This window comes from Hyperolius riggenbachi, chromosome 3 (genome assembly GCF_040937935.1).
Source record: "Hyperolius riggenbachi isolate aHypRig1 chromosome 3, aHypRig1.pri, whole genome shotgun sequence".
Classification (NCBI taxonomy): Eukaryota; Metazoa; Chordata; class Amphibia; order Anura; family Hyperoliidae; genus Hyperolius; species Hyperolius riggenbachi.
This window is the reverse complement of record NC_090648.1, coordinates 367,945,858-367,960,465: the sequence shown is the minus strand read 5'-3', so window position 1 is coordinate 367,960,465 and position 14,608 is coordinate 367,945,858. Positions and strand designations below refer to the sequence as shown.

Sequence of the window (14,608 nt, the reverse complement as noted above, 5' to 3'; positions counted from 1 at the left end):
CACAGCCTAGCTCCTGCTCGTTTTTCCAGAAGCTTACTGCGCAGGCGCTGTACGCAGTTTTCTCGTACAGCGTCTGCACAGTGAGCTTCCGGAGATGCGATCAGGAGCAAGGACGCGCATGACCGCATTCGTCTAGTTAGACAAATAATTGGACGGTAACCAGCGGTGGGGAACAGAAGAACGTAGATTACGGCGCGGGACAGGACTGCTGCGGGGAACCGGTAGAAGCCCCAGGTAGGTGTCGGTTTTAGTTTACATCCACAGAACCGCTTTAAATAAACCAGAGCTGAACAAATAAACAAGATTTATACATGCATGGGGATTCCTCCAGCTCCATCCGCACATTTCCCTCCAATACCGCCGTCCTCAGCCCTCTCTATAGCCGGTACCGGGTCCCGTAACTTCGGCCAGTAGCAGTCAGTTTTACATATGCACAGTGCGCTCCCTCCGTCTCTCCGGCAGAGAATAGTACAGTACTATTCTCTGCCGGAGAGAGACAGAGGGAGCACAATGCGCACGCTCAGGCTAGCCGTCACTGGACAAAGTTACGGGACCCGGTACTGGAGCTGGAGAATGCTGAGGACCGCAACATAAGACCGATCTGTGCGGATGGGGCTGGAGGAAGCCCCAGGTATGTATAAATCTTGTATGTTTGTCTAGCTCTGGCACACTTTAAAGTAACTGTAGACATGATATTTTGGTTGGCTAGAACAACTGAGTGTGGCCATTTTCATTCATCATCTGATCTTTTGTTATGAGAATGAGGTGCACATGTATTTTTCCTGGTGCATTTTGGACTGAAGTAGATCATTTAATGAATGCACATTTTCTGCATATATTAATCTGCCGTTAATATAGGGTTTTCTGTAGGCTTTGTGATAGCTGTAGGTGCTTACTGGCCTACTATGCAGGATGAAATAGGTCTATGGCTAGCAGAGAGAGTGGCATTATCTGCAATAATAGATGAACATAACAGTCACCAGGCACATTGTTAAGCTATACAGACAATATAGCAAGACAGGAAGAAAACAGTAGAGTGTAAGAGCACCAACACAATAAATAAGAGATATTGCCAACCCTTTTGAAAATGTACCCAAGTCAAAGGAAAAAAAGGGCTTCATCACAGCGTGATGAAAAACAGTGGTGGGCAACATATTTAAAGTGGGTCTAAACTCAGAACTTCATCTCTGCCCTAAAAGGTAAGGCACAGCATAATAACCTTTAAGGTGAAAAAATGTCTTCAGTACAATTTATGGAAATAGAAAAAAAATGAGGTTTTAACAGGATGAACTGTGCATGGAGCATAGAAAGTGTACAGCTTCACTCTTTCTTGCAGAGGCAGAGCCCAACCAGAGGTGCAGCACTGCCACTGCTGTGAGTCACATTTGCTGATAAACTAAATGACACTCATGTAGGTAAACAAATACACAGGGCAGACTGCAACTGATTTCTACAACACTTACGTGGAATGAAAACTTTACATTGTGTATTGTGCAAGAGATTGTGTCCACATTAAAGATAAGATCCCCCCCCCCCCCTCTCCCTCCTACAACCTCTCCTCCCGTTTTGCTCAGCTGCATGGGGACATATTACCTGCTCTAAATGGACTACCCAACTCCTCCCTGCCCCAGCTTCAGAGCCCTCTGTCCAGACAACCTCACCCCTCTATGGACTATAACACTTGAGTGAGGTTGATTGGCGGGCTGTCCAGCCTCCTCATACAGCTTATCCCAGATCTTCATCAGGAAGGATAGCAGGCAGCTCTCACAGCCACACCCCCTTCTCACTGCCAGCAGAAGACATTGGGTTATAATATTATGCCTGGACTGGAAAGGGGATCTTGAATGCATGTTTCTTTCCTCCTTAGCTAACAACCATGGAGGGACTTGATGACAAATTCTGGCTGTTTTAAATATAAGATATGCTGCTGGAAATACATACCGTACTGGTAATATGATTTATTAAAAAAAACATCTGATCAACTTATTAGTTCTGATCTGCAGCAGGAATTGTCGAATTCTAAACATCTGATTATTCTACGTGTGGTGATAAAACAGCTTGTGCTTTATTTAGTGCCCCATGAGCTGTGTACTGAGCAAGCATTGCTTTCATTTGTCTTATTAATGAAAGTCAGATCTAGAGAATTACATAGGCTACTGTTGCTGGCCCCCTTCTAATAATATGCTTGACATCCACCAGGTCAATAATGGTTGGACATTGCAAGTAATTGATTGCACCCTAATCAGAAGATGATCAAGGATTTGCAATTCAAACAAGGTGTCCAAATCTGGTAAGTGATTCTACCTAATGGTGCCCATACATGATACCATTTTTTTCTATTAGATAATTTTGTTCGATTTTTCCGTTAGATCAAATATAAAGATTTTTCCAACATGTCCGATGAAATTTTTATTGAAAAAAAAGGATAATTGTTTGTTTTTCTTGATTAAAAAAAAAAGAAAAAAAGATTATTTTTGACTTCCATTAGATCATTTCAGTCAAATAAACAGGAAAATGGAACATTTTTATTGTACCGTGTATGGGCACCATAAGCCCGACCTGCAGGCACTGGCAGCCAAATGATGAGGAAAGCTCAGACCTTTTGTATATGTTACGGCCAGAACCCGAAGTTTGGCCAGAACTAGAAGTGGCCGGCCACTTCGGGTTCTGGCCGGCCAATGCGCGAACTGGCCGCTGCGCTGCGGCCAATGTGAGAAATGAAACAATTCCTGTAAGGTTTAATGTGATGTTGTGGCCGCAGCGCAGCGGGGGGCAAAAAATGTATCACACATCTTTACTTTATTCAATGGCATTAAGCCGCCCGGCTTTTTCCTCTGCCTCTCTCTCCTCCTCCCCCCCCCGCCTCTCTCTCCCCCCTTCTCTTATGGGCACAGCCGGGCGGGGACACGCGTGTCCAGGAGAGTCGTTCCTCGCGGCAGGAGAGCAGAGCGGGGGAGGCTGCAGACATTGCTTCTGCCAGCACCCGCTCTGCAAGAACGGCAGGATTCCCCTGCCGCGACGAACGACTCCGGAGGGACACGCGTGTCCCCGCCCGGCTGTGCCCATAAAGAGAAGGAGAGAGAGAGGCGGGGGGGGGGGGGGGGGGGAGGAGAGAGAGGCAGAGGAAAAAGCCGGGCGGCTTAATGCCATTGAATAAAGTAAAGATGTGTGATACATTTTTTGCCCCCCGTTGCGCTGCGGCCACAACATCACATTAAACCTTACAGGAATTGTTTCATTTCTCACATTGGCCGCAGCGCAGCGGCCAGTTCGCGCATTGGCCGGCCAGAACCCGAAGTGGCCGGCCACTTCTAGTTCTGGCCAAACTTCGGGTTCTGGCCGTAACACATACATGTAACGCTACAGCTCTTTCTGGCCATTGGGTATACAGTGCATAAGAAATCAGACAGACTCTCCAGCTGGGTAGAGAGGTTGTCTATTTTGTACACATCACCACCTTGAGGCTGGAGGGATGAACACAAATTGAGCTTCATCTTTTCAGATCACTTGCTGTTAATAAGTATGGAGGAAGTGAGTGTAGGTACCAACAAAGCAGTTGGTACAGCACTAATTTTATAGTACGCACCCCCTGCAAGGGTAATTTGGGGTTCTGGCAATCCGTACCAAGTGTTTGGGAGCGGATTCAGGGAGCTCAGTGGTGGCATTTTGGGCCAAATAATATTTTGGCGCCTTATAAATCAATAATAACAAATGTGCTCCAGCCAGACTGACAGTAATGTCATTGACTGATTGGACAGTGACTACTTATTGTCATCAAAATCCCCAGAAGACTACTGTAAGGTCCAAAAAGGCCTGGGACCTTCTACTGCCCACCACTGTAGAAGATTACTATGATGTTAGTGTACATCACAAAGTACCTTTTATAAACAAACTTGAAGGTTTTGAGGAAAATCCTAACAAAAAGGGCAGAAAAAAACAGCATGTGAACTTCAGCACAAGGAAAATAAACTGGTTGATACAGCGTAGAATGGAAATTCCAATGTCGATCTGGAAAGTTTTGTCTTCCTCCAAGGAAAACATATGATATGAATTTAGCGCACATTTGCAACAGTTCAACATTTTTGGGGAATACTTTATATAAACAGGGGTCTAAGGGCCAAAACAGCTGCTCTGCAATAATCCTAAGGATACAATGTCGGCTACACTCTCTTATCCAACTCCCACCTTGGAAAACTCAGTCATACCTTACAGGGAACCTGAACAGAGAGGAAAAATGGAGGCTAACATCTTAATCTTAACTAACAAAAATCAGCTGCTTGACTGTAGAACAGATCTGTTGTTTCTGCAGTAAAAACATAAACAAGCATACAGCTACTGAAATCCGAACCCTGAATTGCAAGCACCTTCTGACTGAAAAAGGATCAGAAGTGTTGGACAAGCAAGACAGCCAAGCAAGCAGCATTTTCAAAAGGGAGATAAAGGATACCTTCCAAATGACTATCCATTCAGGTTTCCCTTAAATGTGGATGTGTTGGCTTTCTCCCATCTTTCCCACATTTTGAAGTTGACTACTGCATCCATCTGAGTTCTGCATTACCTCTATCTCACCAAATGCATTATCAATGGCATAGCTAGACTACCTAATGCAACAATGTCCCATGACACCTACTGAGTACGGCATCTACCTCTCACTTAAACAATGCAGGATAGCTTCTGCTGGCCCATATATCACTCAGTGAAGCTTCCATTAGTGATGAGCCGATACTTTTTTGTTTGAGATGCATAAGCCATTACTGGTTTACTATTCCAGTATGCTTCTGTTTATTGTTCAATAAGAATAGTTCTAATCTCATCTCAGCAGGGAGCGCTGAACACTTTCAGTTTCTATGTAATCCAAATTCACCATCTCGGATTTCTGCACCTAAGGGAACTGCCTGCATCTTCCATACTAGCAAATCACAAGCAGCAGTTATACCTTTTTTTTTTTTTTTTTTTACACTGTAGGCATTTTATAGTAACTTTTCTTTTGTGGCTGCTTTGAAAATGTTATACCTTACAACAGCTTTGCCAAAATCACATTTCTATAGACTTCACAACCACAAGCAAAGATTTACAATGCCTGGTCGAAAATGCAACCCTAATATGGACTCTGCTGGCATGAGTACAGAGGTACTATAACAAACTTTATCCAAATGTTATGTAGTTTTTGCATTTTATGATATCACTGTGTTAAGAAATCTGCTACACAGTCTGATGGAGTGATAGTGATAATTCCTCTGCAAATGGTGGCGCTAGGAACGTTATTTATTTTAAAATGTCTCTGCAGAAATTAAAAGACTCTCAATGCGAAAACACAATCCTCAAACCAAAGTCAAGACCGTTTTACCACAAGGCATACTATACAACATAATATAGAACATTTAGCTGGCAGTCACGTGCAATTGGTCTTACCTAACCTTCTTCTTCCCAGAGGCTCTCTGAAAAACATACACAGATATTTGGTTAGTTTAAAAGGACTTTAAACTATTTCCAGATCTTATAAAAGCTAGTCTGAGGGCCCAACACTTAATGCGTTGGTACACTTTTTTTTCATCATAGCAGTGCATTGTGAAAAAGCTTTCAGTTAAAACATGTATAGTGGGAACTGAACCATAGGAAAACATGGACATTACTTTGAAAATCAGTTGTCCTTTCAGTTATAACGGAGAGCAACTGATTAACCTGCTGAGCGGTCTGGACGAGCTCAGCTCGTCCAACACCGCCAGAGGCTGCCGCTCAGGCCCTGCTGGGCCGATTTGCACCAAATAAAAAGCAGCACACGCAGCCGGTACTTTGCCAGCCGCGTGTGCTGCCTGATCGCCGCTGCAGCGCGGCGATCCGCCGCGTGCAGCGGCGAAAGAGGGTCCCCCCAGCCGCCCGAGCCCAGCGTAGCCGGAACAAACAGTTCCGGCCAGCGCTAAGGGCTGGATCGGAGGCGGCTGACGTCAAGACGTCGGCTGACGTCCATGACGTCACTCCGCTCGTCGCCATGGCGACGAGGGAAGCGAAACACGGAGGGCCGCTCATTGCGGCCTTCCGTGTTATCTCTTGCCGCCGGAGGCGATCGGAAGATCGCCTCCGGAGCGCCCTCTAGTGGGCTTTCATGCAGCCAACTTTCAGTTGGCTGCATGAAATAGTTTTTTTTTATTTAAAAAAAACCCTCCCGCAGCCACCCTGGCGATTTAATCAGAACGCCAGGGTGGTTAAGTGTAAGAGGACACTAACGGTGGCCACACACACCATACAATTTTTTACATATCTTTTCAATTCAAGAATTGCAATCAATTTTTCTGACTGATTGTAACATTTCAAAAATCTGACCAATGTACCACACACGTTCAATTTTTCATCAATTATGATAAAAATGATTGAAAACTCACCAAATTTGTTTGGGTTTATACATTAAAGAAACACTGAAGTGAGTCTAAACTCTATTGTTTAACTTGTAGTTATGTTCATCACTATAACCCCTGCTAAAACGCTATCCCGCGGCAAAACGAGGGGTTAATACCCCCCAAATCCCCCATGCAAAATCCACGACTTTCTTGCTATGAGCTGCAGCTCTGCCTCCATGCGCGTCAATCTAGCGGTGGATCTCTGCCTCTACCCCGCCCCTCTCTGTGAAGGCAGATTGAGAAGGGGGGGGGGGAGGAGGGGCCGATCAGCCGGGATTGACGTGCTGAGAGGCAGAGCTACAGCCATTAGCTCTGCCTCAAGCAGGAAGCGCTCCCCGGACACTGGAGAAGGGATTTGGGGGGTAATAACCCCTCGTTTTGCCGAGAGATAGCAGCATTTTAGCTAGGGTTATAGTGATGAACATAACTACAAGTTAAAAAAGGGAATGTAGACTCGCTTCAGAGTCTCTTTAAGAAATTGGCAATCTACCACACACCATTCAATTTTCATGTAACTTGATCAAAAAAAATCCAACACTCCCAATCTTCTTTTATAAACTAAAAAGGTGAAATTTGATCAGATTTCTCGAATGAATGACAAAAAAAAAAACTTGGTACAACCAATCATATTTATCGAATTGGTGGAAAATTGGATCTTTTAATTGTATGGTGGCCACACAAGTCAAAATCTTTTTATTTTGATTCAATTTGTCCAATCTGAACCAATTTTTCGATTGACTGAAGTTTTGATTACATTGTTAGATTTAACATGCAGGTGTTTAAGATTGCCGCAATTTCAGGCAAAAAGATTGCAAAAGTTAAAAAAGTTGGTTGGATAAGAAAAAATATGTATGGCAGTCTTTCACTCAATAAGCTTTTGATCATTTTGCATTTTCATAGAACTACACTTTCCACTGTGACATGTATCACCATATTCCATGTCTGTACATCTACATCAGTGTCTCTGTTTAGCCCTACAATTACCACAGAACACCACATTGCTGCTTACAACTGCATTTACCACACTTTATTGTGCTACAAACACTCAATGATTTCTGTTTATTAATTACATAAATAAACTAAGTACTCTTTCCCTCTTTTCATTATATAGATATACACTTCTTTCATAATTACATTTTTTTAGTTGTTTATACAAACAACTAAGTTTGGTATGTACTGAACAGTTACATAAAATGTATTTAGGTTGAATACAATTTGACAATCCATCACACACCATACAATTCTTGGTAAAGTTGGTCTGAATTTTCCAACATGTCCAATCTTTAATAAAATGGCAAATTCGGTTGGATTTCTCAATAAAAAACAAAAACAACTTTTTCAGTACAACAGGTTGTTTTAATTGAATTGGGGTAAAATAATTAGGGTAAGGTAACAGAAAAATTGTAAGGTGTGGCCACTTTTATGCTGGCTGTACACAGTGGGATTTACATAACAACCAACTAAATAACACAGATTGTCACAATTGAAACAACCATACTATTGAACAATTGCAGTTTTCTAACAAGAAATTATAATTTTGATAATTCATGGATTGCCTCTGTCAGTGGCAGATTATATCCTAGAAAGGAAAGACAGCAATAATTATTTCTCATATCACAAATACTTTAATTTATTTAGTATCACAGTTTCCCAAAGAAAATTGACCACCACTTTCTTTAAAAGGGATTTTTTTAAATTATTATTATTTTTGTCCCACAGGCACAACAGGAAGTTGTGAAGAGTTAATCTCCCATAGCCTCCTTGGTGGTAAGGAAGAGCCTGACTCGTCCAGAGAAAAATATCTGAAAATGGTATGGATGAGTCAGGCTCATCCAGTAGTTCTACCAATTAACAAATTATTGGTCTGTGCCATGCTTATGCGCTTTGAGTCCTACAGGAGAAAAGTGCTTTACAAATGTCATTTGTTTTTGTTCTAAGGAAGGGTTCTGTTTTTTCACATGTGTATTTCAAATTATAATTTGCGTTTGTATGCAAACTATCACATGCTCTGGAAACCTGCATGTGAAAACTTGCACATGAATGCAAATTTGTATGCGAAAAACTAGAAGGCAAAAAAAACCCACGGTTTTTGCCAAAAAATTGCAAAGTGGGGAAATTGTGGCCTGGTAGAAAGGGAAAATTAAATTGAATTTATTTTTTGACATAATTTTGTGTTTGAGATCTTTATTATGTAAAATGTATACTAGACCATTGCTAGACACATTTTGGTAAGTTACAGGCAAAAGTTCATGAAAATTAATTGAACCACTTTTTGCACAGAAATCCAGCAGAAATAGAATGTCAGGGAGACTGATAGACTAAATCCCTCCTTGAACAGAATATGTGTCAGTAACTGTTACTTTGGTGAAGGTTATTACTTATCCAGCTATATCGAATTGTAAAAGGAAAAGGACAATTTCAACTTATTTTTGCTTCCTAGAAAACATCACTGATGCAGGTCTGAAATGTGCAAGCCACTTTTTAACTATCTTCTACATGGTCGAAAGAAAAAGATTTGTTGAATTGGACTTTATTTTCTACTTTGGATAAACAAAGCATTCTATTTAACTTCACAACAGGCAACACACATACCATCTTTATTCCCTAAGGTGCTCATTGAGCTATCTCTATACATTAATTACTGAAACATTGTTATTCACCACTGTGCTCAGAGTCGCCCCATGACTCCACTGGGGTGCCAGGCACAGAGTTATCAGTTTGGGCACTGGCACTTGGCTGTTATATAGCACTGGCTAAAGGTTTTTTTCAGGCGAATGTTCAGTGCTCTGCTATAGTACAGCCAAGTGCCAGCTTTGGAAATACCTGAAAAAGAACACCATGCAAGGGAAGTATAAGCTAGGGTTACAGTTTAGAAGGTGTTATAGAAGGTATAGTGTTAGAGTAGGAGGTGGTTAGGTTTAATACTAAGTATCAGGAGGTTAGGGCTAGGTTACAGGAAGAGGTCTGTGTTGGGGAGGGAATGGGGGGGGGGGAGCAGGAAAAGAGGTCATGGCTTTAAGGACAACTGAGGTGACGTGACGTGATGAGATAGACACTTGTATGTACAGTGCCAAGCACAAAAATAACTAGGCTGTGTTCCTTTTTTTTTCTTTCTCTGCCTGAAAAAGTTAAACATCAGGTATGAAAGTGACAGTTTCTGTCCAGGTCGGACTGGGTCAGACTAAAGCATAACCCTCATTGGTGAGTAATTACAGCCATAAAACACTTTTCTGTCAGTAAATGGTGTCTGAGAGCAGACAAGAGATAAAAAGGGTCAATAATTCATAGATTTGAGCTCTGGCATACTTTAATAAAGGTGACAATGAAACAGTAAAAGCTTAAAAACTAGATATAAATCTAAAATAAAACCGAGGGACATCTAAAAAAGTCCTTTGTAGGAGAAGGAGAATAGATACAATTGTTTTTCTGATCAGTTTATTTTCACCTCGGATATCCTTTAAGGATGATGAGGGTAAAATTTTGGTTGAAAGTACCTTTGTAAGCATGATAGTAAAGTATTAGTAACAGCGCATTGCTGATATTAAACTATATTACCTGGTGCCCACATTAATAGGCTTCTTTTATAAACGTATGCTTCTTTTATAAATGGTAGGTATGCCTGGGATGCATGGTTTCTGTTTTTACGGCCTGGAATTGCCCAAATGACTCCCAACTACAAGCAATACTTCTTGTTAGAAAACCTATGCTGTAGTTTCTGTGCGCATTTGTACTAGAAAGCAAAGGGCTAGATAAATGTTTCCTGGCATCCTTGCTGTGAATAGACATGGAAATGATTTCTTTGCATTCATCCAAAAAGGAGTTTCATTTGAAGAGAAATGGTTTAGCTTTGGCAGAACAGAATATACCCCCCCACCCCCTCACCCCCGCTAGCCACCGCACAGGATCAATGGCTTTCCCTGATATGTCGTTGTGTCTCTGGAGGCGACTGCATATTTTCCTAGTGCTGCACAACACCAACCAGGGAATCCTGAACAGCAGCCAAACAGCTTGCATTTAATATGCTTGACAAATGCTTATTTCATTGCTTATTCCTAGCCATGCAAAATGTGTGAAAGCACTTAAACTGAAAGCACTAAAAACGCTGAATGGTGACAGATGCTGCATTAGAATGCACAGTTTCACCCGTTCACATTCACCAAAGTCATGTTTGATTAACGTAGTTCATTGTCCATTGATCAAATAAAGTACATAAGGCATTAGTAGAATATGCTGCAATGGGAATAGCTCCACAATTCAGTGAACTAACAGTTAAAGTAGTGGAAGAGCGGAGGGTTAAACTCATTGCATGTCAGTGTAGAATATTTCCAGTAGATGGCAGCACACTATTATATTTCACTTTTAATACTGTTCCTTCTATGGGACCTCCCCTCAGCATTTGTAACTGCCTATTACAGCTACTGTACTAGTCAATGGATTAGTCAAGATACTGTATAGGAGTTTGAATAGCTCCTGCTCTGTGCAGCCAGATATTCATTTAACAGCAAAAGTGGTACACGTATTTCCCTTTAAAGCCCCTTTCCAGGTGCACATTTAAAAACATCATCAAATAGTGGAGATGGTAATAATTTCTATTTGATGCAAATTTTCAGAAAAAAACCCAAAATACATTTGTATAAAATTAACACAGTTTGCATAAGCTTGAAATTATTAGCATTTGTTGACAATATTTAGTGCACAGCAGGTTACCTTTCTGAGTGAAATGAATTTTAATTTTTTGGTCACATGACCAGAAGCTGCTAAGAGAGAGTGTCAGATTGCAGGTATTTTGGGGGTGTGACTGCCCCCAGTGTCTGGACTGCGTCAGCTACACTATGTAGACTAAAAAAAAAGGGTCTGGCACAGTGTTATGTCAGAGCAAATTGCAGCTTATAGCACAGGAATTGGTCGCTGACTAGGCATTATGCAAGTAATTTATCTAGCATCAGCTACTAAAGAAGCGAATGTACCGGTACATATAGAAACAAGTTCTGAAGTGCCTACACAGATCTACAAACACAGTGTCTGCCTCATTCACACTCGGGAGCTTTTTGGGATTCGCGCTCTGCTGATTGCTGCTGATCAGTAAAGCGATGCTGTACGAGTAGGGTTACTCACACTGTAGCGATTGAGATTGTCAAAAGTCGCAAATGTGATGCAAACGTGCTGCATGTAGCATTTTCATGGCTGTGACTCTCAATCACTGGAATGAGAATAAAAAAAACTCAATTGCCAGTAAATCATGGAACACCGCAATGCAAAATTGGAGACCCTTGATTGCCTAGAGAATGCATTTTGCGATTATTTGCACAAAGGGGGGGGGGGGGGGGGGGGGGTTGGGTTCTGTCTGGCCACTGCTTAGATTTTTTATACATAGAGCGTACGATCAATATTGAACCCAATGTGTAACGGGTTATAATAATGTTACAAACTGAATTTTCTTCAGCCACGGACTGGCAATTTGGCGGCTGTTTCAGATGTCAGCAGGTGATGTGTGCATTAGCATTTATCTCAGCCAGAAGAGCTCCTTCAAATGTCATTGCAGCCTACACACACATAGCACACTGGGTCCAGAATATCAAGTCAGCAATTATGCCATTTACAAAAGTCGGTGGAACATCTCAGCTGGGAAAGTTTTGTCACTTGCACAATAATGTCCTCAGGTGCTTCATATGCTGTATAGATAGGGCTGTGCTACATGTTTACTTCATCAGTTTGCTCCACTTATGCTGTCCCCATCATGGCCAGCTATAGCCACCTTTGTTTTGACAAAAGTTCAGCCAATACAGTGGGATGCGAAAGTTTGGGCAACTTTGTTAATCGTCATGATTTTCCTGTATAAATCGTTGGTGCTTACGATTAACCACTTCAGCATAACTGGACGAAATTTCTCGTCCAGTTAGGCTGCGCGCGCTCCCGCGGGTCCCCCCCCCCCCCCCCCCGTGCGCGCTCCCGCTACCGGTCGTTAGCTCGGCGAACAGTGAAAGGGATTATAGATCCCTTTCACCGATCGCACCCCCCTGGAGAAAAGCCGACAGCGTCTCTCCAGACGCTGCAGCTTTTTTGGTTCCAAAAAGTTACGCGTCTTCTTTCTTCTTCCTGGGAACGAGCTCGATCGCTCCCAGGACTATTTGACTGTCGCCATCTTGTGGCCAAATAGTAAAACTACACCCACATGCATTTAACATTACTCAGGCACACTTTTTACATTAAAAATTACTGTTTACCTCCCACACCACTAATTACCCACATACAATTTTTAACAAAAAAAACAAACAACAAAAATTGACAAAAAAAAAACAAAACATAAATAGTTACCTAAGGGTCTGAACTTTATAAATATGCATGTCAAAGGAGTGTACTAATATATATTTTTTTTAAATTATGGGCTTGTAAATAGTGATGGACGCAAATTGAAAAATTGCACCTTTACTTCCAAATAAAATATCGGCGCCATACATTGTGATAGGGACATAATTTAAATGGTGTAATAAGCAGGACAAATTGGCAAATAAAGTACATGGGTTTTAATAATGGTAGCATGTATGAATTTCAAACTATATTGGCCAAAAGTTGATAAATAATGATTTTTTTCCATTTCTTTCTTAATATTTCTGTTAAAATGGATTTAGAATAAATTAATTTTCAGCAAAATGTATCACCCACAAAAAGCCTAATTGGTGGCGGAAAAAACAAGATCTGGATCAATTCATTGTGATGAATAGTGATAAAGTTATTGGCAAATGAATGGGAGGTGAAAGTTGCTCAGATGCAAAAAAATGTCAACCCTTGGGGCTGAAGTGGTTAAAACAGTCAGTTAAATATATCATATAGGAGACACACACAGTGATATTTGAGAAGTGAAATTAAGTTTATTGGATTTACAGAAAGTGTGCAATAATTCTTTAAAGGAATACTATCGATTCACGTATTTTTTTCAATTGACACAGGAATTGTTTGGGAAGTGCTGCTAAGTACTGGTGTATACATTTTAGTAGCAACTTCTTTGTTTACTATTAGCAAAATACTTTCAAAGTTTACTGATGCCAAAACTGAGGCTGACTAAGCCATGAGGAGAGGGGAAAGTCCCCTCACACTTGATCAGTTAACTCTATGTGTAGCTCTGTGTGTGACAGAGAGAAAGCTTCCAACAGCTGCAGCTTTCTGTGTCCTGTGTTTCTGACTGACCTGTCTGAAGAGAGCAGAGGAAATGTAACGAATTCTCACAGCTTTTTCATACTGTTTTTGCTTTCAGAGTTTGATATGTTTGATATTTGCTTTCTGTAGTGACATGCAACTCTGACTGTGCATTAAAGCAGACACCCCTTCTGCAATTGATTTGTCCCAATATAGCTAAATTCTACAGTCAATAAATTACAGTTTTTGCCTCTAATATTCAACATGAAAAGTATGAAAAAATTTTCACAGCTACTTAGACATTATTTGCACACTGTCATTTTAGAACACTTGGGTATCGATAGTATTCATTTAAACAAAATTAGGCAGGTGCATAAATTTGGGCACTGTTGTCATTTTACGGATTCCAAAACCTTTAGGACTAATTATTACAACTCAAATTGCCTTGGTAAGCTCAGTGACCCCTGACCTACATACACTGGCGATTCGCCAGTGTATGTAGGTCAGGGGTCACTGAGCTTACCAAGACTACCACTTATGAGAAAGAGTATTTAAAGGGACTCCGAGCAGTGCAGTAACTATGGAAAGATGCATACCATTTTGAAGCTCTCTTTCTCCTCTTTCCAATGATATATAAACCGCCACCCTACGCCTTTTATTTTTGCGATCAAAATCGTGACCACCATCTTGGATACCTTATTCAGCATTGTATTATGCAGGACGACACTTTTCCCAGTGTCGGCAGCTCTATTCAGTGCAATGCAATGAAATACAAGGAAACCAGGGGGATATAATTACAAACATCATGCCGGTAGGTGTGAGGATATAATTAATTCGTTGTGGGTATGCTTAAAGGCATACCCACAGGCACTGCTCGGAGTCCCTTTAAGGGGGTCAATTGATAGTTTCTCTCCTCTTTTAATTTACTCTGAAGAGTAACATGGTGGTTTCAAAACAACTCTCAAATGACCTGAAGACAAAGATTGTTCAGGGGAAGGATACAGAAAGCTGTCTCGGAGATTTTAGCTGATTGGTTCCACAGTTAGGAACATAATAGGTAAATGGAAGAAAACAAGCTC

At 41.3% G+C, this 14,608-nt stretch overlaps 1 protein-coding gene across 6 annotated transcripts in view; it reads right to left on the bottom strand.

The window, feature by feature from the left end:
- The window catches only part of SH3PXD2B (SH3 and PX domains 2B), a 293,221-nt gene that overhangs the window by 71,431 nt on the left and 207,182 nt on the right, over positions 1–14,608 (bottom strand). For all 6 annotated transcript variants that reach the window (XM_068277154.1, XM_068277153.1, XM_068277149.1 and 3 more), the window contains one exon: positions 5,413–5,438. In XM_068277154.1, coding sequence (XP_068133255.1) covers positions 5,413–5,438 — 26 coding nt within the window. The remainder of the gene's footprint in view (positions 1–5,412; positions 5,439–14,608) is intronic.